The 23,752-nt window shown below is 40.9% G+C and overlaps 1 protein-coding gene across 1 annotated transcript; it reads right to left on the bottom strand.

Annotated features, from left to right (window-relative positions):
- Positions 1–7,942: 7,942 nt before the first annotated feature.
- Positions 7,943–8,881, bottom strand: LOC122467861 (olfactory receptor 4F3/4F16/4F29-like). The gene has a single exon (XM_043554443.1). It carries the CDS (start codon positions 8,879–8,881, stop codon positions 7,943–7,945), a length of 939 nt encoding a protein of 312 aa, XP_043410378.1.
- Between the last annotated feature and the right edge of the window lie 14,871 nt (positions 8,882–23,752).

Raw genomic sequence — 23,752 nt, 5'->3', positions numbered from 1 at the left:
ACACTTGCCTAAATAACCCAGAAAACCACCACAGGATTAGCAGAATGGAGTCTCCAGAATCAAGCGCAGAAGAGAGGCCCACGGAAGAGGGTAGGAAAGGCAGAGAGGCGGTGCACGCTACACGGACTGGCGGGAGGGAGCCAGGGCGGAGGGTCAGCCCACCGGCCAAGCAGAGGCCCCCCCCCACAAGTCTGGCTTGCAAAAGCGGAGGGGCCGCACACAGTGTGTTTGCAGAGCAAGCTGGACTTAACATCTGGGAGGTTATAAGTTAACAGCTCTGCTCAGAGAGCAGGAGGGCTGGAGGACAACGTGAGGGAGAGTTGTTGAGCCCAGGATGACAGAGCGCAGCTTGGTCGGGAACAAAGGGGCTCACCAGCGCAATGTCCCTAGCTCATCCCCCTGCCAAAATCCCAAAGGGAACTAGTTCCTGTCAGGGAACTTGCTTGCACCGCGCAAACACCCAACCCTGTGCTTCTGCGGATCCATCCCTCCGGTGGTGGAGGGTATGACTCCCTCCCAGTGCCACAGGGCCCCTCCAAAAGCTGATCAAAGAAGGAGAAGCGAGCTGAGCCTGCCCCTCCCGCCCCGGTGCACCTTGCCAATCCACCCCACTAATACGCCAGATCCCCAGCACCACAAGCAGGCAGTGTGCAAGTAGCCTAGATGTGCCATGCCACCCCACAGTGAATTCCGCCCCTAGGAGAGGGGAAGAGAAGGCACACACCAGTCTGACTGTGGCCCCAGCGGTGGGCTGGGGGCAGACATCAGGTCTGACTACGACCCCGCCCAGCAACGCAAGTTATTCAAGACAGCACAGGGGAAGTGCCCTGCAGGTCCTCACCATTCCAGGGACTATCCAAAATGAGGAAACAGAAGAATTCCCCACAAAAGAATCTCCAGGAATAATGACAGCTAACAAACTGATCATAAAGGATTTAAACAATATAACGGAAACTGAATTTAGAATAATAGTCATAAAATTAATCGCTGGGCTTAAAAACAGTATAAAGACCAGCAGAGTATCTCTTGCTACAGAGATCTAGGGACTAAGGAACTGCCAGGAGGAGCTAAATGCTATAAATGAGCTGCAAAATTAATGGAGATGACCATGGCTCAGATTGAAGAGGCAGAGGAGACAATAGGGGAACTAGAAGATAAAATTATGAAAAATGAGGAAGCTGAGAAAAAGAGAGATAAAAAAATCCAGGAGTATAGGGGAAATTTAGAAAATTAAGTGATGCACTATAGAGACATAATCTACACATAATTGGTATTCCAGAGGAGGAAGAGAGAGGGAAAGGTGCTGAAGGTGTACTTGAAGAAATAATAGCTGAGAACTCTAAGCAAGCATGAAACCTACAGACATCACAATGACTCTAAACCCTTATCTTTCTATAATAACAATGAACGTAAATGGACTAAATGTGCCAACCAAAAGACATAGGGTATCAGAATGCAAAAAAAAAACAAGACCCATCTATTTACAATCCACAAGAGACTCATTTTAGACCTGAGGACACCTTCAGATTGAAAGTGAGGGGATGGAGAACTATTTATCATGATACTGGGAGTCAAAAGAAAGCTGGAGTAGCCACACTTATATCAGACAAACTAGACTTCAAATTAAAGGCTATAACAAGAGATGAAGAAGGGCATTATATAATATTTACAGGGACTATCCATCAGGAAGAGCTAACAATTAAAAATGTCTATGCGACGAATATGGGAGCCCCCAAATATATAAATCAATTACTCACAGACATAAGCAACCTTATTGATAAGAATGTGCTAATTGCAGGGGACTTTAACACCCCACTTACAACAATGGATAGATCATCTAGACACACGGTCAATAAAGAAACAAGGGCTCTGAATGAGACATTGGATCAGATGGACTTGACAGATATATTTAGAACTCTGCATCCCAAGGCAACAGAATATACTTTCTTCTCGAGTGCCCATGGAACATTCTCCAAGATAGATCATATACTGGGTCACAAAACAGCCCTTCATAAGTATACAAGAATTGAGATCATACCATGCATACTTTCAGAACACAATGCTATGAAGCTTGAAATCAACCACAGGAAAAAGTCTGGAAAACCTCCAAAAGCATGGAGGTTAGAAAACATCTTACTGGGGCGCCTGGGTGGCGCAGTTGGTTAAAGCGTCCGACTTCAGCCAGGTCACGATCTCGCAGTCCGTGAGTTTGAGCCCCGCGTCAGGCTCTGGGCTGATGGCTCAGAGCCTGGAGCCTGTTTCCGATTCTGTGTCTCCCTCTCTCTCTGCCCCTACCCCGTTCATGCTCTGTCTCTCTCTGTCCCAAAAATAAATAAACGTTGAAAAAAAATTTTTTTTAAATAAAAAAAACATCTTACAAAGGAATGAATGGGTCAACCAGGCAATTAGAGACGAAATTTAATAATATATGGAAATAAATGAAAATGAAAACACAACAATCCAAACGCTTTGGGATGCAGCCAAGGCAGTCCTGAGAGGAAAATACATTGCAATCCAGGCCTATCTCAAGAAACAGGAAAAATCCCAAATACAAAATTTAACAGCACACCTAAAGGAAATAGAAACAGAGCAGCAAAGACACCCCAAACCCAGCAGAAGAAGAGAAATAATAAAGATCAGAGCAGAAATAAACAATATAGAATCTAAAAAAAACTGCAGAGCAGATCAATGAAACCAAGAGTTTGTTTTTTGAAAAAATAAACAAAATTGATCAACCTCCAGGCAGGCTTCTCAAAAAGAAAAGGCAGAGGACCCAAATAGATAAAATCATGAATGAAAATGGAATTCTTACAACCAATCCATCAGAAATACAAGCAATTATTGGGGTGCCTGGGTGGCGCAATCGGTTAAGCCTCCGACTTCAGCCAGGTCACGATCTCGCGGTCCGTGAGTTCGAGCCCCGCGTCAGGCTCTGAGCTGATGGCTCAGAGCCTGGAGCCTGTTTCCGATTCTGTGTCTCCCTCTCTCTCTGCCCCTCCCCCATTCATGCTCTGTCTCTCTCTGTCCCAAAAATAAATAAAAAATGTTGAAAAAAAAATTTTTTTAAAAAAAGAAATACAAGCAATTATCATGGAATACTATGAAAAATTATATGCCAACAAACTGGACAATCTGGAAGAAAAGGACAATTTCCTAAGCACCCACACACTTCCAAAACTCAAACAGGAAGAAATAGAAAATTTAAAAAGACCCATAAGCAGCAAAGAAATTGAATCGGTTATCAAAAATCTCCCAACAAATAAGAGTCCAGGACCAGATGACTTCCCTGGGGAAGTCTACTGGACATTTGAAGCAGAGATAATACCTATCCTTCTCAAGCTGTTCCAAAAAATGGAAAGGGAAGGAAACTTCCAGACTCATTCTATGAAGCCAGCATTACTTTGATTCCTAAACCAAACAGAGACCCAGCAAAAAAGAGAACTACAGACCAATATCCCTGATGAATATGGATGAAAAAATTCTCAATAAGATACTAGCAAATCGAATTCAACAGCATATAAAAAGAATTACTCACCATGATCAAGTGGGATTCATTCCTGGCTGCAGGGCTGGTTCAACATTCGCAAATCAATCAATGTGATACATCACATTAATAAAAGAAAAGATAAGAACCATATGATCCTGTCAATCGATGCAGAAAAGGCATTTGACAAAATTCAGCATCCTTTCTTAATAAAAACCCTCAAGAAAGTCGGGATAGACAGAACATACCTAAACATCTTAAAGCCATTTATGAAAAGCCCACAGCTAATATCAACCTCAATGCGGAAAAACTGAGAGCTTTCCCCCTGATATCAGGAACATGACAGGGATGTGCACTCTCACCCCTGTTGTCTAACATAGTGTTAGAAGTTCTAGCATCAGCCATCAGACAACAAAAGGAAATCAAAGGCATCAAAACTGGCAAAGATAGGGGCGCCTGGGTGGCGCAGTCGGTTAAGCGTCCGACTTCAGCCAGGTCACGATCTCGCGGTCCGTGAGTTCGAGCCCCGCGTCGGGCTCTGGGCTGATGGCTCAGAGCCTGGAGCCTGTTTCCGATTCTGTGTCTCCCTCTCTCTCTGCCCCTCCCCCGTTCATGCTCTGTCTCTCTCTGTCCCAAAAATAAATAAACGTTGAAAAAAAAAATTTAAAAAAAAAAAACCCTAGATGAGAAAGCAGGAAAACACCTCTCTGACCTCAGCCGCAGCAATTTCTTACTTGACACATCTCCAAAGTCAAGGGAATTAAAAGCAAAAATGAACTATTGGGACTTCATGAAGATAAAACGCTTCTGCACAGCAAAGGAAACAATCAACAAAACTAAAAGGCAACCAACGGAATGGGAAAAGATATTTGCCAATGACATATTGGACAAAGGGCTAGTATCCAAAATCTATAAAGAGCTCACCTAACTCCACACTCAAAAAACAAATAATCCAGTGAAGAAATGAGCAGAAAACATGAATAGACACTTCTCTAAAGAAGACATCCGGATGTCCAACAGGCACATGAAAAGATGCTCAACGTCGCTCCTCATCAGGGAAATACAAATCAAAACTATACTCAGATACCAACTCACACCAGTCAGAGTGGCTAAAATGTACAAATCAGGAGACTATGGATGCTGGAGAGGATGTGGAGAAACGGGAACCCTCTTGCACTGTTGGTGGGAATGCAAACTGGTGCAGCCGCTCTGGAAAACAGTGTGGAGGTTCCTCAAAAAATTAAAAATAGACCTACCCTATGACCCGGCAGTAGCACTGCTAGGAATTTACCCAAGGGATACAGGAGCGCTGACGCAAGGGGCACTTGTACCCCAATGTTTATAGCAGCACTTTCAACAATACCCAAATTATGGAAAAAGCCTAAATGTCCATCAACTGATGAATGGATAAAGAAATTGTGGTTTATATACACAATGGAATACCACGTGGCACTGAGAAAGAATGAAATATGGCCTTTTGTAGCAACATGGATGGAACTGTAGAGTGTTACAGATACCATATGTTTTCACTCTCATGTGGATCCTGAGAAACTTAACAGAAGACCATGGGAGAGGGGAAGGAGGAAAACAAAAAAAAAAAAAAGTGAGGGAGGGAGGGAGCCAAACCCTAAGAGACTCTTAAAAACTAAGAACAAACTGAGGGTTGATGGAGGGTGGGAGGGAGGACATTGTGGGTGATGGGTAATTAGGAGGGCACCTGTTGGGATGAGCACTGGGTGTTGTATGGAAACCATTTGACAATAAATTTCATATTAAACACACACACGCACACACAAAACAAACAAACAAACATTTAAAAAATTTTAACTGGATATACTTTTTAGCAGGTAAAAATCTTTTGGTTGTAATTAAAATGTGAATAAAGAATTTAAATCATTATGATCCCCTATTGATTCCGAATTTATCAACCTCTAAAGGAAGTAATCTGAGATACAGATAACATATATAAGATTTTCAAGCAGAGCACAAAATTAAAGATAATCTAATTGGTCAATAAGAGAGGAATAACAAATCTAATTATGATTCTCATATAATGCAGTAGTATGTATGTATTTAAAATTATTTTGTACTGCAACATTTGATAATGTGAAAAACTTCTCTGAATGTAATATTCATCAAAAAGGCAGGCAGGATAAAATGCAGAGACCATTAAATGTCCCTTTTATAAATATTTATTTTTATTTAGACAGAGAAAAACACTACAAATTACCATATCAAAATACTGCCACTAATTATCTCCACATAGTGATTTTATGGGTGATTTCTACCTCATCTCTAATTCAAAGGAAGCTTTTCTTTTTATTAGAAGAAAAAAATTGTATTAGAAAAAATAGTACTTTCTTAAGTAATAAAACATGGAGGAATTCACATCAGAAATCATGGAAAATACACTCTTCTTAGAACCAGAAATGTATTTATCAATACCCTTTCGATTATACAGGACAAAACCACACCTCAAACAAACTTAAGCAAGAAGGTTAATGTATTCGCCCATTTATTAGCTCAGCTGGTCACCAAATTCATTGGTGGGCAAGAATGAAGCTGAATGCCAAAGACTGTTGGAACCAAGAAACTGGCTACTGCCAAGCTTCTATCTGTAAATCCTACGTCTTTTTCCACATACGTTTTTTCAGTATCCCAGACTTGATTTTTGACAGCAGGAAGTATGATGGCCAGCAGTTTCTCCATATCACAGCTCAAAAAGGGATGAGCTTGTTTTCTCTCTGTTCTTGGGTCTACCATCCTGAGGAAAAGCTCAGATTTGGCCCATCTTGGTCAGAGGCTCATACCTGAAGCCTTCAACTATGGCTAAGAGATGTGTCATCAAGACTTGGTTCAGAAGCATCCTTTAAGCAAACAGAAGTAGTCAGAGAGGTAGGATTTACATGTCACCTTCCAGTCATATGACATGGTTACGGCAAGACAAAGCTACATTTACCAGGAGAAGCAGGTTGCTGATTTGAGCAAATAACACACTAGATGTCCACTAAAAGCAGTTATCTCTTCAGAGTACAAAGAATGACCTTTAAAATTAAGTGATACAGAAAATCTTCAGGTACTATGCAGTTGGCGAATCTGTCTTATCATACACACAGACCTGATAGAAGAGCAGAAAGACAAAAGATTGGGAGGCGTAGAAATTTTTTTAAATCAGAGAGGAATCTGGTAGCCTGCTAGCCTACTGAACCTTATTTAATCAGTAAAAGAGAAACCTGGAATTTCCCCTTTAAAAACACTACTTCCAAACAAATCTTAGCAGACAGAGTATAAGTGCTAGCTACTAAACTGTTTTCCAAGTATCCATCAGGGGTGTCAAAAATAATGAATGAATGATAAAAAGAGCAATGGAAATCGAAAGAAAACACAAATAAATTAGCAAGTGACATTGTAATTTCATTAATAAGGACCACTTACAAGACAATAGGAATACTGATTAACTGGTTAAGGACTATGTGTAAGGATACATAAGGTTCAGAGTTATTTGTACTACATCTCTGAGAATAAGCCTTGGTTCTTCTTTGTTAAAATGGATATGAATGGAAATTTCCAAATCCATGTATGCAAATTCCTTATTCCTCTAGAATATAATACATTCATATAAAAAAACACCTCCCAAATTAAAACTTAGCTTGCAATGCCTCAAATCCTGTAAATGCAATGGGAATAGTATTATTTCATAAGAAAGAAAAGGAAGAACCAGGCTAGTTACAAAAAAAAATGAGAACGAATCTTAAAGAACATAGGAGTTAGATAGTCTGAAACAGAGTACAAACAAAAGTCAAAAGGTAAATTTTGCGAGACCAACCAGCTCTGTCCAGACAGAAAGGTGGCCTGGCCTAAGGATCCATTATTTTTCCACTTGTGATGGCAGGCCTATCCTCAAAGGCATCAAAATCTCATGTGATTATTTGAGTGTCCAGCTGACTCCTCTTACTCCGGTTCCCTCCTCATTAATGTCCTTACATCACTTGACTTCTCATAAATTTCCCTTCACTGAATTAATCAATTAGGCTTACATGAAAGTTCAGACCACTTGCTGATCTTTCACAGCAAGTTAATCAATTGACATCTTGATATACGTATATATTTCTATCTAGTATCAATTTATTTAGTGTCAATCAGCATCCCCTTACATACCGCACTCAGACACTGAAGAGACACAATTTTGAATTCTAGACCACAGTAAATTCATCAAGGTAATGTCTCCCAAGAGACAAGCAATTGTCCTTCTCTGGGAGCTACTGTTTTTCACACCACATGCTTCCTTCAACCAACTGTAGGCAGCAACACAATCTCTCAGTTAAGATTTTTAAAGACCCTTGTTATTTTAATCTGGGACAACTCAATGGTAGTAAGGTACTTGGAATCTGGTATTCAAACTATAGATATGTAATGTTACTTCAAGTCAGTTAGGAAATTTTGTAATACTTGTGTCATTTAAGAAATCCTTCTATAAATAATAAACCGACTACACATTTTCCTCATTGCCACTTTCATCTCTTTGTTCCTGAATGTATAGATGACTGAGTTAAAAAAAGGAGTGAGAACTGCATCAAAGACAACAAGATATTTGTCCAGGTGTGAGGTGGGGTGAGGCCAGATATAAACGAAGATGCAAGGGCCAAAGAACAGAATCACCACCATGACATGAGTTGACAAAGTGGAGAGGGCCTTAGATGTGCCTGCTGAAGAGTGTTTCCGAACAGTGATCAGGATAGAAATGTACGAGACAATCAATATGAAGAATGATCCCAGAGATATGAACCCACTGTTGGCTATGACCATGAACTCTAGACGGTAGGTGTCTGTGCAGGCAAGTCTGATGAACCGAGGAAAGTCACAATAAAAGCTGTCTAACACATTAGGGCCACAGAATGGCAGTGTTATTACAAAAACCAGCTGAATCACAGAGTGGGTCAAGCCAATTACCCAGGCAGCAACTGTAAGCAAAATACACATTTTTCGGTTCATAATAGTCAAATAGTGCAGAGGCTTGCATATGGCAACATATCTGTCAAAGGCCATGGCGATGAGCAGCACCATCTCCACGCCACCGATGACGTGGATGAAGAAGATTTGAGCGATGCAGCCACCAAAGGAGATGACCTTACGCTTTCTGAAAAGGTCATAAATCATCTTCGGAGAAATGACAGAAGAAATTCCCAGGTCAATGAAGGACAGGTTGACCAACAGAAAGTACATGGGGGAGTGTAAGTGAGGGTCAGAAATCACAGTGAGCATGATGAGGGAGTTTCCCATCATGCTTGCCACATAAACCATAGAGGAGAACACAAAGAGGAGAAGTTGGATCTCCCAGGAATCGGTGAGTCCCAGGAACACAAACTCTGACACCACAGAGTGATTTGCTCTATCCATTGATTTATCTGCTAGAATGTTCCAGACAAAAGAAAATAACAAGAGACTAAAATGAGAATGTTAATAAAGTTCTACATTAAAATGATTAATCAATCAAGGCTATTCACATTGTGAAAACAAGGTATCCCCTCAATTCCTTCTCAGGGTCATTATTAAATATGCATTTTACCTGGGGTCACCTAAAGCAGTTGAGTCACTTCCACGTGAAATATTCCTAACACCATGGCTGCCAGGACTATGGATCTATAAACAAGAAAATGAAGCAAATATGAAAACATAGATGTATATAGCAAGGATCGGGAGGGGCAGACAAGGTGGTGCAATGCAACACAAACAGAAAAAGAAAGAAGAGGTAAAGATTGCATTTGCCAGAATTCACTGCTATTGCCTTTTTTTTTCGTATTTTAAGTTTATGCATTTATACTGAGAGAGACAGAGACAGCACCAGAGGGGGAGAGCAGAGAGAGAGGAAAAGAGAGAGAGAGACAGAGAAGGAGGGATGGGGGGGAGGGGTAAGAGAGGGAGAAAGAGACAGAGAATCACAAGCAGGCTCCATGTGCCAGCAAACAACCTGATGCAGGGTTTGAACCCACCAACCTTGAGATCATGACTTAAGCCAAACTCGGATGCTTAATTGACTGAGCCACCCAGGCACCCCTCACTGGTACTATTTTAACTGTTCATACAACAATTCCTCAGTCATTCAAGTCGTCTTATTTCTTACCCTAACTCATCTCAGACACATATTATGTCTCTTGTAGTAGGTCTTATACCAGTACCTACAATCACTTTTGCAATTCACACTAAGCCCACAGGCTAGGGGCGAGCTAAGGAAACCTGACTTAGGATATAGAGGTGACTTGGGTGTATGCCAGGACCAAGGGCAGAATAGATGCTGATGGCACAGAGTACTTGCATGAAACCCAGAAAGTATAATTACCCAAAAAAATGGTAGCAGGACTCGCCCAAGATGTGCAAGGAGAATGGGGTGTTATGGGAAGTTAAGGAAGCCAAGGCCATTTATCTGTCCACAGTCTTTATAATCTCTGAAGTTTGTGAACCTTGGTTATAGCTATTGGAGCCCTAAGCTTTGGGAGTTTGGATGAAGATATGCCCACTAAAGTCACAGTTACCACATAACTATGACTCTCTCCCGTTCTTCCATCAACCTTAGGCCTTTTATTTTTCTTATCTTATGTCTTCCATTTCAATTCTCTCCATTGTCTGAGATCCAACGCCAAGTCTGACAGTTCCCTGCCCCTAATTTTGCATGACTACATGAATCTCTCTAATTATTACCCATTTTTTTCAGACTAAAATGTTGCCATGTAGGAGATATATTCTCTTGCCTGTGTGTCCAACTGTGCATCTCCAGCCCTCTGGTTCCCATAATACTTAGATTTGCTGCTAAAAAGGGAGGTGATCTGAAAAAAAGAGGTAGGTTGCAGAATAAACAGTAAGGACTGGTAAAATAAAGATACGTGAATGCACAAAAAGCCTCATAATTGGAACCAAAAGGAAAGAGCAAAAAAAACCTAGCAGTAGAAAAAAAAAATGGATTCCAAAGCTTTTCCTTTTATTTAAAAAAATTTTTTAATCTTTACTTATTTTTGAAGGAGAGAGACAGAGGATGAGTGGGGGAGGGGCAGAGAGAGAGGGACACACAGAATCTGAAGCAGGCTCTAGGCTCCGAGCTGTCAGCACAGAGCCCAACGTGGGGCTCAAAGTCACAAGCCATGAGATCACGACCTGATCCAAAGTAGGATGCCCAACTGACTGAGCCACCCAGGTGCCCCTTGTCCTTTAATATGTGTATTTATATATGCACACATGTGCACACCTCAGTTGTACATGATGAGTGAAATCAGTCATAAAAATACCCCACAGACGCGTCTGGGTGGCTCAGCCGGTTAAGCGTCCACAGCTCAGGTCATGGTCTCGCAGGGTATGAGTTTGAACTCGGTGCTGGATTCCGTGTCTCCCTCTCTTTCTGCCCCTCCCTCTCTCACACTCTTGTCTCTCTCTTTCCCAAAAATAAACATTAAATATTATTATCCCACTAACTCATTCATGATTCCCTAGTCCAAGCTAATAATTTACAAAGGAGAAAACAGTAGTCCAGGGAGGAAAAAACAACTAGTTACAGAGAATCCAGGTTTTCTAGTCTACAAATGACTTCAGACTCCATAAGCTAGAAAAATGATAAAGTGAGAAGAGGTATGCCAAACCTAGATCTACTTAGTCCAAAACAGCAGCCACTCCTTCCATATGGTTATTAAGTGAAATTAAAAATCTATTTCCTTGGTTGCACTAGCCACATTTCAAGTGCCCAAAGCCTCCTATGGCTACTCTTTAAGTATAGGGTAGTACAATATAGAACACTTCCAAACCTTACCCATACCTTAAAGGTAAATCAAAATCCCATTTCCTCTATGAAAATTTTCCTAGTAACTACACTTTATACAAACATCTTTTCTCTCTTATTCCTAGAAGTCAGGAAATTTAAACTTTAATGGAAAAATAATAATTAACCACATTAAAAATAAACCACAATATATAGCATCATAGGAGACATTCCAGATGTCTACTTTTGGCCAAGAAGGACACACAAGAGTCTGTGAAATTCAGAGACATCTTTACAAAGGAGAAAGTGTTGTCAGTTTTGAAAAACCAGTAGGAGTTTAATAAGCTAAGAGGGGAAAGGAAGGCCTTTTGAGAAGAGATAATAACTGCTCTCTTATTACAGCAAATCCTTTGCTACTAATCATAATTCCTCAATGGTTTCAATTTCTTTAACATTTTATTTCTTTTTGAGACAGAGAGCACCAGCAAGGGAGGGACAGAGAAAGAGGGGGGACAGAGGATCCAAAGTGGGCTCAGAGCCAGCAGCCCAATGTGGGGCTCGAACTCACCAACTGTGAGAAAATGACCCGAGCCAAAATGAGACTCTCAACCCACTGAGCTACCCACAGTGCGCTCTCATGGTTTCAATTACAGATTTTCTCTCCTCAAATATACTGTAAGTTTGAAGAGGAAAAGGACCATTTCTTCTGGTTCTTGTGTTTCCTAAAATACAAAATAAGTAGCAAGGATATCCTGATTATTTAGTTAATAACACTTCTCTGAAGTACAACCATTTTCTCAAGTCCATCATTTTTCAGTTTCTGTTTTTCTCAACTACCATGTTTTTCCATGAAGTCCAGCATGCATAAAGGAACTCTTCACATTCAAAATTAAGCATTAACATAGTTCCCAATCACTCCCAAAAGGATGCCTGGTATTCTTGCTATAAATTTCTACTTGGGAATAGGCAAGCCTCATCTCAACTCTTATAATGGTTCATGGTTTAACTTTATGAAGTTTTAGAAAACAAGAAGCAGCACGTAAAAGGAAAAGGAAGACCGGGCGTGAGGTGGCAGTTTCCAGTAACAGCCAACATATCAGGAAATTTACAGTTTCTATTTTCCAAGCTTCACGATATAATTAGTAGTCATCTTCCATGCCATTGTTAAAGTCAGGAAAAAAATAATGATTCTTTTCACCATATTTTAAAGTTTCTAAAATATTTAACGATGCAATCTTAGAGCTGGAAAAGTATACATTATTTTCATGGCGCATATTTACTAAGGACTTTCACACATTTGATGCTTGTAATTATCTGTAGGGGTGGATATATCTGATAGAATTATTTTCATTTATAGATGAAAAATCTCAAATTCAAAAAAGTAACTTACCTAAAAACATAGTTACTTAGTTTGAAATCAAATACCAGGTCTTCTGATTCCAAATCCAGTGCTGTCTTGACTACATCAAGAAAATATGGGGGCGCCTGGGTGGCGCAGTCGGTTAAGCGTCCGACTTCAGCCAGGTCACGATCTCGCGGTCCATGAGTTCGAGCCCCGCGTCAGGCTCTGGGCTGATGGCTCAGAGCCTGGAGCCTGTTTGCCATTCTGTGTCTCCCTCTCTCTCTGCCCCTCCCCCGTTCATGCTCTGTCTCTCTCTGTCCCAAAAATAAATAAACGTTGAAAAAAAAAATTTTTTTTTTTTAAAAAACAGGCTCCAGGCTCTGAGCCATCAGCCCAGAGCCTGACGCGGGGCTTGAACTCATGGACCGCGAGATCGTGACCTGGCTGAAGTCGGACGCTTAACCGACTGCGCCACCCAGGCGCCCCAGAATTTTTTTTTTAAATAAATAAATAAATGGCCTTTATTATGCTTCAGTACATTCCTTGTATACCCATTTGGTGACAGCTGTTAATCTGGAGAGGATGTGGAAGATTATTAACTTATTTTTCTGTATCTATTGAGATGATCATATGATTTTTATCTTTCATTCTATTAGAGTGGTATATCACATTTATTGATTTATATATGGGTATCAGATTATCACCCTGTAGACTTCAAATTGACATATCAATAATAGCTTAATAAAGCTATAAAACATACTCTATTCTTTTTTATTTTAAGATGCTGTCTTTACTGATGGTCGTTGAAAAGAAGCTAGACCTCTCAATGTAATCATTTCATCAGGAAACCAGATTAGCCACAGAGAATGGCATATTTAAGTGATAATACATGTTCTTAGAATTTGGTTTCACTAAAGCTATAAAACTACTTAATACTTCTGTGATAAGTACATCAGTCACCAGTAAGGTTCATAGATTTTTCTTGCTACTCACCAAACTTCAGCCCCTAAACTCACCATTCTCTTTGTAGCCCTAAGCCATGTAAGTAAAGTGAAGTCGAACACCAAAGTCCTTTTCTTTCAGAATATGCCATCTGTCACTCAGATAGTAACTTCCAACACAGGGTACTACAGCAAACCAGCTTAGCACTGAATCACAGGTACATCAAAAACTGAGAGCTAGAAACCTTTCTTCAGGGCTTCAGTGACAGCTCCCATCTCTGCAGCTAATCTCTAATTCGGGATAGAAACACTCTGTTTTGTTGGGTTTTTTTCCCCTGTAAATTTGCTGGAAGCATCGATGGGATACAGAAAAGGAAATTCATGAAATTACTGGGTAAGGATCCAGGGTCATATGATGCTGCGAAAAGCTGTATTTTTCCACTCGGGAACTTTTAGATGACTCTCTGTCTAAAAGCAGTTTTAGAATCTGAGAAAAGAAAATAGGAACAGTAATTTCTAAGGAACAAAACAAAATCACAAGCAATGACCACCCTGAACCATAAGGGACAAGACAAAATAAAAATCACAGGAGTGTTGAAAATGAACAAGCTGTACCTCCTTCACTTAGGTTAACAAGCATTTGCTGAGTCATGTCTCAATGAAAACTCCAACTTGTTCAGGGAGGCACTACTATAGTCATTTTGAACAAAAACTTGCCTGTGCCTCTAATTAGAGACTAATTAGTCTCAATTTGTATCTTGTTGGTGTGCTGAAATAAAAAACAAAATCAAGAGACAGAAGACAGTGTTGAATGGAAACATTTTATTAAATCCAATCTGGCAACAGATTAATTTAAAATGAAAATAGACTACCTTTCTTTCTCCCAAGACTCAACTCTCTTGGACAAGGGCAGTTTCTATTTTTCATATACCATCTATCCTTAACTCGTGGAACACTACTATATAGAGAGTGGACAGTCAGCTACAATTAAAAGGCACATAGACCAAATCTACACTAAACCTGCCATGTTTTCCCATGTAAATATTGTCCTATTTGGCTATTTTATAAGAAGGCTAGGAGGATTTTAACTTTCTTTTGTGTGACTGACTTTCAGGGCTTGGCTCTAAATCAGCCTACAGGACATTATTGGTGATTCCTCCAGTTGGTCTCACTCTGATTTCCAACAAAAACTACTCCCCAGGGTTAAAATTCGAATCAACCAAAGTATCTCCTCATAAACTACGCAGAGAATTAGGGATTGCCATCGTAACCTCCATTTCTAAAGGGCAGAGCAATTGCATGTGAAAGCGTCTTGATAGCCCCAGTGATACCAAACTCAGAGATTGACCCAAACCCATTCAATGAATAAAGGATCTGGAGACCATTAAGATGAACTTCCTTTCAGAAAGGATGATAAAATGTATAATTACCTATGAGTTCACCAAAGATATACTAGGAGAAAGGCAATGCAATTTTTGAGACTAAAAACCATGCCTGTTAGAATTCTTTTAGAGGTCAACTCTAAAGGCGAATAAAGTACCACTAGTGATTATGATTTACATAGAAGCTAGCAAAATACCTTTGTCAAGGTTCAACAACAAAAAACTGTGAAAAATACCGAAGATTAGGAGATTTTTAAGTGTATTTGACTCTGTTAGTAGTTTCTCTCATTATTGCAACATTTGTTATAAAATATGTATGAATTACAGACAAGTACAAGAAGGTAATTTTAAAAACACCTATCTGTATCCCCCCAGAAGAAATATCACTATTAACATTTTAACTTATACACATAAATTTTAAAATAGATCAAATTTTAAATCTTGTTTTATCGCCTCCTTTTTCACTTATCAATCTATCCTGAGCAACCCTCCATGTTATTAAATATTCATTTTATAGTAGCTGGCCCACATGTATATAACATATTAATTCAAATTTCTTTTGTCATCAACAAGCAACTGACACAAATACAGGGAGAAACAATAGACAAATTAGTCCCAAGTGAAGCAACTAAACTACAAACTTAAACTTTCCAGCGATCAACATTATATCAATTTTATAAAAAGAACAAAAAGCATAATGATTAAAATTCCAGACGCTGGAACCAGAGCTTAGATTTAAATTCAAATCTGCCATTTACCAACATTAGGCAAGTCTTTTAACCTCTCAGGGCTTCCAACTCCCAATCTGTAAAAGAGGAATGACAGCACCATCTATCTCAAGGATTGTTGCCAAGACTAAATGAGTTAAAGCAGGCAGAGTTAAGAGCAGTGCCTGACATATATACTATGTTAAATATTCTATCTATGTGTATATATACTATCTGTAAATATTCACCATTGTTATTTTCACCACTGAACTCAAGAAGGAAGTAACCTACCAAATCTTCAATTTCACATTTAACACAAAGCAATTAAAGTATATACCACAATACTCTGAAAAGACTAAGGTAATAAAAATGCATCACAATATATTTGCGTGTAGAGGTGCATGTATGTGTGTGTGTGTGTGTAAGACAGAGAATCAGAAGGTAAATTTAATGTGAACTAGAAGATAAAACAAATTTTAGGGACATATGGGGGCTCAGTCGACTGAGTGTCTGGCTCTTAATTTTGACTCAGGTCATGATCTCACAGTTGCTGAGATCGAGCCCTGCTTCCAGCTTTGCACCATTAAGTCAGAGCCTGCTTAGGATATTCTCTCTCTCTCTGTCTCTCTTCCCCTCCCCAGCTCTCTTGCACACTCTTGCTCTTTCTCTTAAAATAAACTTAAAAAAAAAAGAAGATAAAACAAATTTTATTTTTAACCTGAGAGACTCCAGTCAAATGGTTACACATCAGGAAAGGAGCCCAGGCTAATTTTTTAGTTGATACAGCCTTTTCAATTATCAGCTCAATTAGTCATAACCATAACCTGTGAGTTCTGGTGCAACCTTTGAAGAAACAAATTCACAGAGGTTAAGGGATTTAGGGAAGAAAACATAACAAGAGAGTTGGTGCTGTTGGGGCTAAAATCTCTGAATTACAACTGCAAATTTTGTGCAATGCTATACTGCCTTTGGTTTTAGACTTGTACTAAGACAAAGACTGTGCTATTTGGGGGAATAGGCAAATCTACATACTGGGCACCCCAAATATGGCCTGCCTCATGGTTTTTTTTTTCCATAAAGTTTGGTTGAAACTCACCAATGCCTATTTGTTTATGTGAGGTCTACGGCTATTTCAATACTACCACTGCAGAATTGAATGACTAGAGCCCATAAATCTCAAACTATTTACAAGCTGGCCCTTGTTGACACATAATGAACAAGGCTTTTAGAATCTCTAAAATTAAGAAAGAGACTTTTATTCAAGCCCAACTTAGGACAGCTGCCCAAGAAACATGGTCTTCACAGGGAAGAAAGTGCTCCAGAGACTGAAGTGCCTTCATAGGGTTCTCTACTTGGCTACATCTCATAAAAAATGAAAAGATTACAGATTAGCATAGACGCAGTTTTAATGTCAACGAGTGCAGGGAGAAGGAACATTCATCAGTATCGTACAGACAAGACGGTGTTCCTTTAGGCTACTCACTTACAAAGCAGGTGTACCATGTTTTCTTGGCGGGCCATAAATGAGGCTTTTGGTTTAAACAAAGTTCATAATGTTTGACCTAGAAAGAAATGTAGACAGCTCCCCTTATATCTCAGGCTTTTAGGGAGTTCTTTGTCTTATCTCTGTTTACACAAGACGTTTGCCGGCACCTCATCTCTGACTGAAAAGAAGGTTGAGAACATACTTTTTTAACATATGGAACACAGCATGAAAGAATTGTGAATTACAATGTGTAAGTAACCACAGCTCTTAGCGATGATTGCTGCTTTCTACCCATAACCAAAAGGCATAACAACGCGGAACAAGTGCAAGGGAGATGTGAGCTCCTGAGAATAAAGCATGACCTTAACCAACATACCAGTCATAGGACAGGATAGCCTGAAATCAGTGCTATGGTTATCCTGAGAAACAAACTTAGTTACATCATTATCTAATATGTGTGTAATGTATTATTGGCATGGTTAATTGGGAACTGAAAAGTATGGGTTAATGTCATCTTTGATTTCTACATCTTTAACACAAAAGTTCCTTTTTTTTTTTTTCTTCCAGGAAAGAATGTCACCCATTTTCAGTGAGAACAAAAGAGACCCACCAGGAGGGAGGAAGGGAGTGAAAACTCAGTTCTATATAGAAAGATGGTCGTCGCCCCATTCCAGTTCAAGATGGTGAGGTAAATGGTTCCTGAACTCACCTCCTCCCACAAACACACCTTATCTACATTACTTACGGAACCACTGCATCTGAAAACAACCCTGAAAACTGGCTGGGCCACGCCGACGCCAACATGAGAGGGCCCGCGTCTAAACAGGTCACAGAGGCTGGGACACGATGTAGCCATAAACCCCAACCCCAGCACAGCAAGAGAAGGAACTCAAAACCCTGAGCTCTTCCCTGAGGCGCTGAGCGTTTGAACCCCACATCCATCAGCCCCAACTTTGAAGACCGGCACCTGCGAAGCCCCCAAAACACGTAGCTTTGGAAAACGCCAAAGCTGGCATCCACGAGACCCACAAGGTTAGAGTGGCCTGAACAACAGCTCTAAAAGGGCCCCTGCCCTTGGACTCACCGCCTCAGGGCCCAGCGTGGAGGCAGCAGATGCAGGGACAGCTGAACTTTGTGTAGGAGAAGCTCTTGCTTTTTGTGGACTCGAGCAACAGCCGGAGGCGCAGACTTGTGATCTGACACACGTTTGGGGGCTTGCTGCAGCCACTCTCTGGCGCGGAGGCTGGCGGGCGTCCTTAGCGCCCGAGCACCAGCTGCTTCTGCGGAGGGAGCTTGTTCTTGCAACTCGGGTGCTGGGTTTGGCGGCCGCTGCCCCGGGGATGCCCTTGCCCTCCTCCTGGCTCTGAGGACCACAGAGGCTTGTGTTCCGGGATCCCAGGGGACGGTAGTTCTTAGCAGGCTGCGCAGGCTGACACACCTCAGGCTTTCTGGGAAAAAGACCTGTTTGCTCGCCCTGGAGCTTCCACCTGAGGGGCGCGCTTCAGGTCGCGCGCAGGTGTAAAGGCTTATGGTGGGTGCGCTGTCGTGCTCTCCTGTTCCACGGGAATGTCAGCAGGTGCGCCCCTCTTGGCTCTCTCCCTCGGCCTCCCCACAGCTCACCGCTGTCTCACAGGTGGCTTATACAGTCGGCTGGAGCCCCAATTCTTGGGACTGCCGCTCTGGACAACTCCACATCGCCTGCACTGGTTCACAACGCTTCCGTCTGCGGTCCCATAAAACTGTTTGTATTTGCGTTTCTTTTATTTTGCTATTTCAGGTTTTTACTTAAATTCTAGTCAGTGGACATATGTGAAACAATTCTCTATAAAACTTAGTGATTCAGGGCGCCTGGGTGGCTCAGTCAGTTGTCCACTGGTGGTCGGCTGGGATCAGGATCTCAGGGTCCCTGAGTTCCAGCCCCCAGCTTAGGGCTCCCTGCTGTCAGCATGGAGCCCGCTTTGGAATCTCTGTCTCCCTCTCTCTGCCCCCCTCCCAGTCTGTCTGTGTCTGTCTGTCCGTCTGTCTCTCTCTCGCACTCACTCACTCAAAATTAAACATTAACAAAAGTGATTCATCCCTTCGGACACCCAGTGTTCATCACAAGTCCCCTCCTTAATACCGCCCTGTCGATGTCTCCCCTGTCAACCTCAGTTTGTTCTCTATAGTTAAGAGTCTCCTATGGTTTCCTTCCCTCTCTCCTTTTTTTCCCCTTCTCATATATTCATCTGTGTGGTTTCTTCCACATATAAGTGAAATTATACGGTATTTGTCTTTCTCTGACTTGTTTTGCAAAACATAATACACTCTAGCTCCATCCACATCATTGCAAATGGCAACATTTCAATTTTTAAAATTTTTATTAATGTTTATTTATTTTGGGGGAAAAGGGAGAGAGAGAGAGAGAGACAGCATGAACGTGGGAGGGGCAGAGAGTGAGGGAGACACAGAATCCCAAGCAGGCTTTGGGATCTGAGCTGGCAGCACAGAACCCGAGGCAGGTCTCAAACTCACAGACCTCGAGATCATGACCTGAGCCAAATTTGACTGCTTAGCTGACTGAGCCATCCAGGTGCCCCCAATTCTGTCTTTCTTTAAAAAAATGCTTATTTATTTATTTTAGAGAGACAGCACAAGAGCAGAGGAAGGACAGAGAGAGGGAGACAAAAATTCCCAAGAAGGCTCCACACTGTCAGCACAAGCCTGATGTGGGCCTCGAACCCACAAACTGTGAGATCATGCCCTGAGCCAAAGTCAGGCGCTTAACCCACAGAGCCAAACAGGTGCCATTCCAAAATGAACATCTAAAGCCATTTAAGGGGAAAAAATTCCATTAGATTCCAAGTCTCTTGAATGCCAGGATTTAAGCATTTTTATTCATTCAACCTATTTTTTCAAAACTATTCATGTGCCAATTCCTCAACAAGGTGCTTGGAGCCCAATGAGGAGACACACACATGCAAACAAGGCAATTTAATCTAATCTGGATAACAGCTGTACTAATGTACGTTCAATGCAGTGGATACTAACCTAGAAGAAAGAAGCCCTAAATCTACCTGGGGGGATCTGGGCAGATTTCCCAGGCAATGTACCATTTGGGGAGAGTCTAAGAAAGGAGCGAATGGGTGGTAGGGGTTGAGGCCGCCTGGGAAGACATCCCTTCATCACTATACTTACCTCATAACATCGAAACTCTTTCTCTGTGTCCCACAGAAGAGAAGCTCCTCACTGGCAGGGATGCTTCCCTATTTTTCTCGATATCTCCAGTGCCTTGTATACTCTCTGGTGCTTAGCGAGTTTAAGTATATGTTGAATTGAACAAAACTAAACCATTAGGGATAAAATTAGACAAAAGCTGAAATACTAACCTCTCTTTCAGTGTCTCACCAAACGCCATTCATGTCCATGACCCACAAACTCCCTTTTAAGTATCTATGAAGACAGATAGCATATGCTTTATGCAATGAGCCTGTAATCAGCCTATAAACATGATCCTTAAGCCCTAGAGTAGTCTGAAACAGAACAGTCCTAAACAATGTAATCGTCTACTTAATTTAGCTAGGGAAAATAGTGTATATTAGTTAATAAGATAGTAATTTTTCTTATAAGCAAATGATACTTCCAGGCTTTTTCTATGCTCTACATTTATATCTATTTACCCATGTAAATACATAGGCTCTAGTTCATTTCTTTTCAGTGTTTTATATCTATTTCAGGGTACTGATCAAAGTCCAGACAGGAAGAGATGTCACATTAAAATTGATTGTTAAAGCGAGTTGACTACAGGATTCTATACAAGGCAGAGTTAGAAGAACCAACACTCTAAAGGCACCCAGGGCTGGCAAGAGCAGTGAGCTCTTATCATCCCTGGGGCTACAGAAGATAGGAAAGAAATGGTTTCTAAGACTACAACTAAAATCTGTAGCTGGAGAAGAGGGTGACCCAAAAGCAGCTGTGAAAATAACTGCTTCTGTCACTTACCACAGGCTGATGACACATCCTGTAGTTCAGCAGTGTTATCATTCAAAGGAGTGGTGCCCCAACCAGCATGGTAACTGCACCACAGCAGGTCATTCCACTCCTCTAGCAGTGATGGAACTTGTAGGTAGACTGATGAGTTCCATATGTATGTGAGTTTAGTATTACACTTCATTTGCTCTAACATGTGTTCCCGGGTTAAGATGCAGTGTTGTATAGATATAGTAATAATAAGGCATCCTATAAATCTGCAAATGACTAGGCTGTCAGACATGTTGAGAATGTATCACTCAAGACTTTGATCAGAGAAGTGGAACCACTATGAGTGATTTAAAATAAGGGGTTTCTTGGGGTGCCTGGGTGGTTCAGTCGCATAAGTGTCTGACTCTTGATTTCAGGTCAGGTCATGATCTCACAGTTCATGGGATCAAACCCCACATGGGGCTCTGCACTGACAGCACAGAGCCTGCTTGGGACTCTCGTTCTATGTCTCTCTACCCTTCCCCCACTCATGCTCTTTCTCTCTCTCTGTCTCTCAAAAATACAATAGGGGATTTTCTATGGGGATTAGACATTTATGCAATGTGAAAACTGCTAAGCAGTCTTAATTTACTGTTAAGGTAAATTTGTTGCCACTGAATGTCATGCTGGGCCTGAAGGCGGCAGAAACAGCAGTCTGAAAGGGAAAATGAACAGGTTGTGAGGAATATCAAGGACAAACTTGAACCCTGTCTCTCACTGTTTCCAATTTTGATGATGCAGGTGACCTGAATAAACTGATGCCCTTCATTATAAAGATTCATTTTCATATGGCCCAGGACTTGGAGAAACTAAAGATGGAGATCCAGTAGGAGCTAAAGGAGTCACAGGCCTAGGTTATTGTCCCACACTAGCAAGGTAAGCCAGCAACATGTGTGAGCTATAATGTTACTCATCCTATACTGTCCTTTAGACCAAAGATGTCTACTATTTCGCTTCCACTTTGCAAATCTCAAAGTTTTCTTGTGGTGAACTCTAACATGGAAACATACATGGAAGGGAATTCTGGAAACACAGTTCTGCTTTAGCTAAGTTGACAGAGTATGAAGCCATGCCAACAGACTAATAAGTCAAATCCATTGCGAAATATGTATCTATTCCTGCTAGGATAAATCACTGCGTCCACAATAAAAAGAAATCCAATGTATTCAGTGTGCCACCGGGCAACTAGCTAATCCCCCCAAGGAATGGTGCCAAATTGATATCAGCCATTGGCAGGTTGGGACCCAACAATGGTAGTAAGATAGATCGCTTTGTTGAAGGGAGGTCCATGGAAGTGAATCCATGCATAGCCTCCATTTCTGTTACCATAACCATTTTGCACACGAGCCCAGTGAGCAGGCACTGGAGTGGTTAGAGGCAGAGGCTAGCTGAAATCCACTAGATGGGTATCTAATCCAACTAATAATTAAGAGTCTTCACTAAAATGGATATCCTCTACTAGCTTTTATGTGAAAGTGTCTTCATTACATAAAGGATTTAATTAACCAAATCTAGCAGTCCATTTACAACACTCCAGGTAGGTCAATACATTAATATCTGAATACTAAGAGAGTACATCTATAAATAAACCCTACCTGATTTTGTCTCACATTTTGTCTTTTTCAGCCTAATAATCTTAGAATTCACTCACATACATGTTCCCCAGACTTTTGCCAATATTGGCAAGATCCTACAATTCTTTTAGTGCAAAACTATATATTATCAGAACATTCCTTGTATTTGTTTCTCAGAATATTTTGGAACCTAACTCTTGTAATGGTCTTAGACACAACAGTTCCAGGTAAAGCCAAAAATTTATTTTTATTCAAGGAAATACTGTTCACTCAATCTTCAATGAAGATATTTCTCTTTGAGGAAAAAGGGTAAGGAGTTGGGAAATCAAGTGACTGTGAAATTTCAAGTGACTGTGACATTTGCTTGTATATGGATTATAGCTTTGCCTTTCACTTAACTTCATTTCATTCAAGCACAAGTGATAATTTGAGTAAATATGTAATTGATAAATTGCGTAAATATATCTTCCTTGTCTGGGGGTATATGTCACATATGATCAAAATACAATAGCGGAGGCTGGGTAGCTCAGTTGGTTAAGTATCTGACTTTAGCTCAGGTCATGATCTCCTGATTTCATGTGTCGGGCCCCATGTTAGGCTCTGTGCTGACATCTCGGTTTCTGTTTCTGATTCTGTTTCTCCCTCTCTCTGCTCCTCCCCTGCTCGCTCTCTCGCTCTCTCTCTCTCTCTCTCTCTCTCTTTCTCTCTCAAAAATAAACATTAAAAAAAATTTAATAAAAAAGTCCCATATCCCCCTGACAAGATATACAGGTAGTCCTCTATGTGAGCCAACCATTCCCCATATCCCACTGTGAGGGGCTGTTTCCTGGGACTTCTCTTTATACAACTACTTGTATTAGGGTTCCACCAAGAAAAAAATGTCTCACTCAAATGGAATAAATGGGGAAAATATAATGTACAAGGGAGTCAGCAGTATTAAAGAAAACCAGCAAAAAATGTTAAAGTATCCAGGACTTGTAACTCTAGGATGCCATTGCTATCCCTAAAGCTGATAGGCAATGGGCGGGAACACTACCATAAACCAGAGAAAGAGCTATAGCAATAGAATAAGGCCACCAACAAGAGCTGAGAGCTTTGG

Source organism: Prionailurus bengalensis, chromosome B3 (assembly GCF_016509475.1).
Source record: "Prionailurus bengalensis isolate Pbe53 chromosome B3, Fcat_Pben_1.1_paternal_pri, whole genome shotgun sequence".
Classification (NCBI taxonomy): domain Eukaryota; kingdom Metazoa; phylum Chordata; class Mammalia; order Carnivora; family Felidae; genus Prionailurus; species Prionailurus bengalensis.
The sequence above is the reverse complement of the archived record's forward strand: the minus strand, read 5'-3'. Positions and strand labels throughout refer to the sequence as shown.

Coding starts and splice junctions, on each gene's coding strand:
- LOC122467861 (XM_043554443.1), bottom strand. CDS start 8,881: ATGGATAGAGCAAATCACTCTGTGGTGTCAGAGTTTGTGTTCCTGGGA.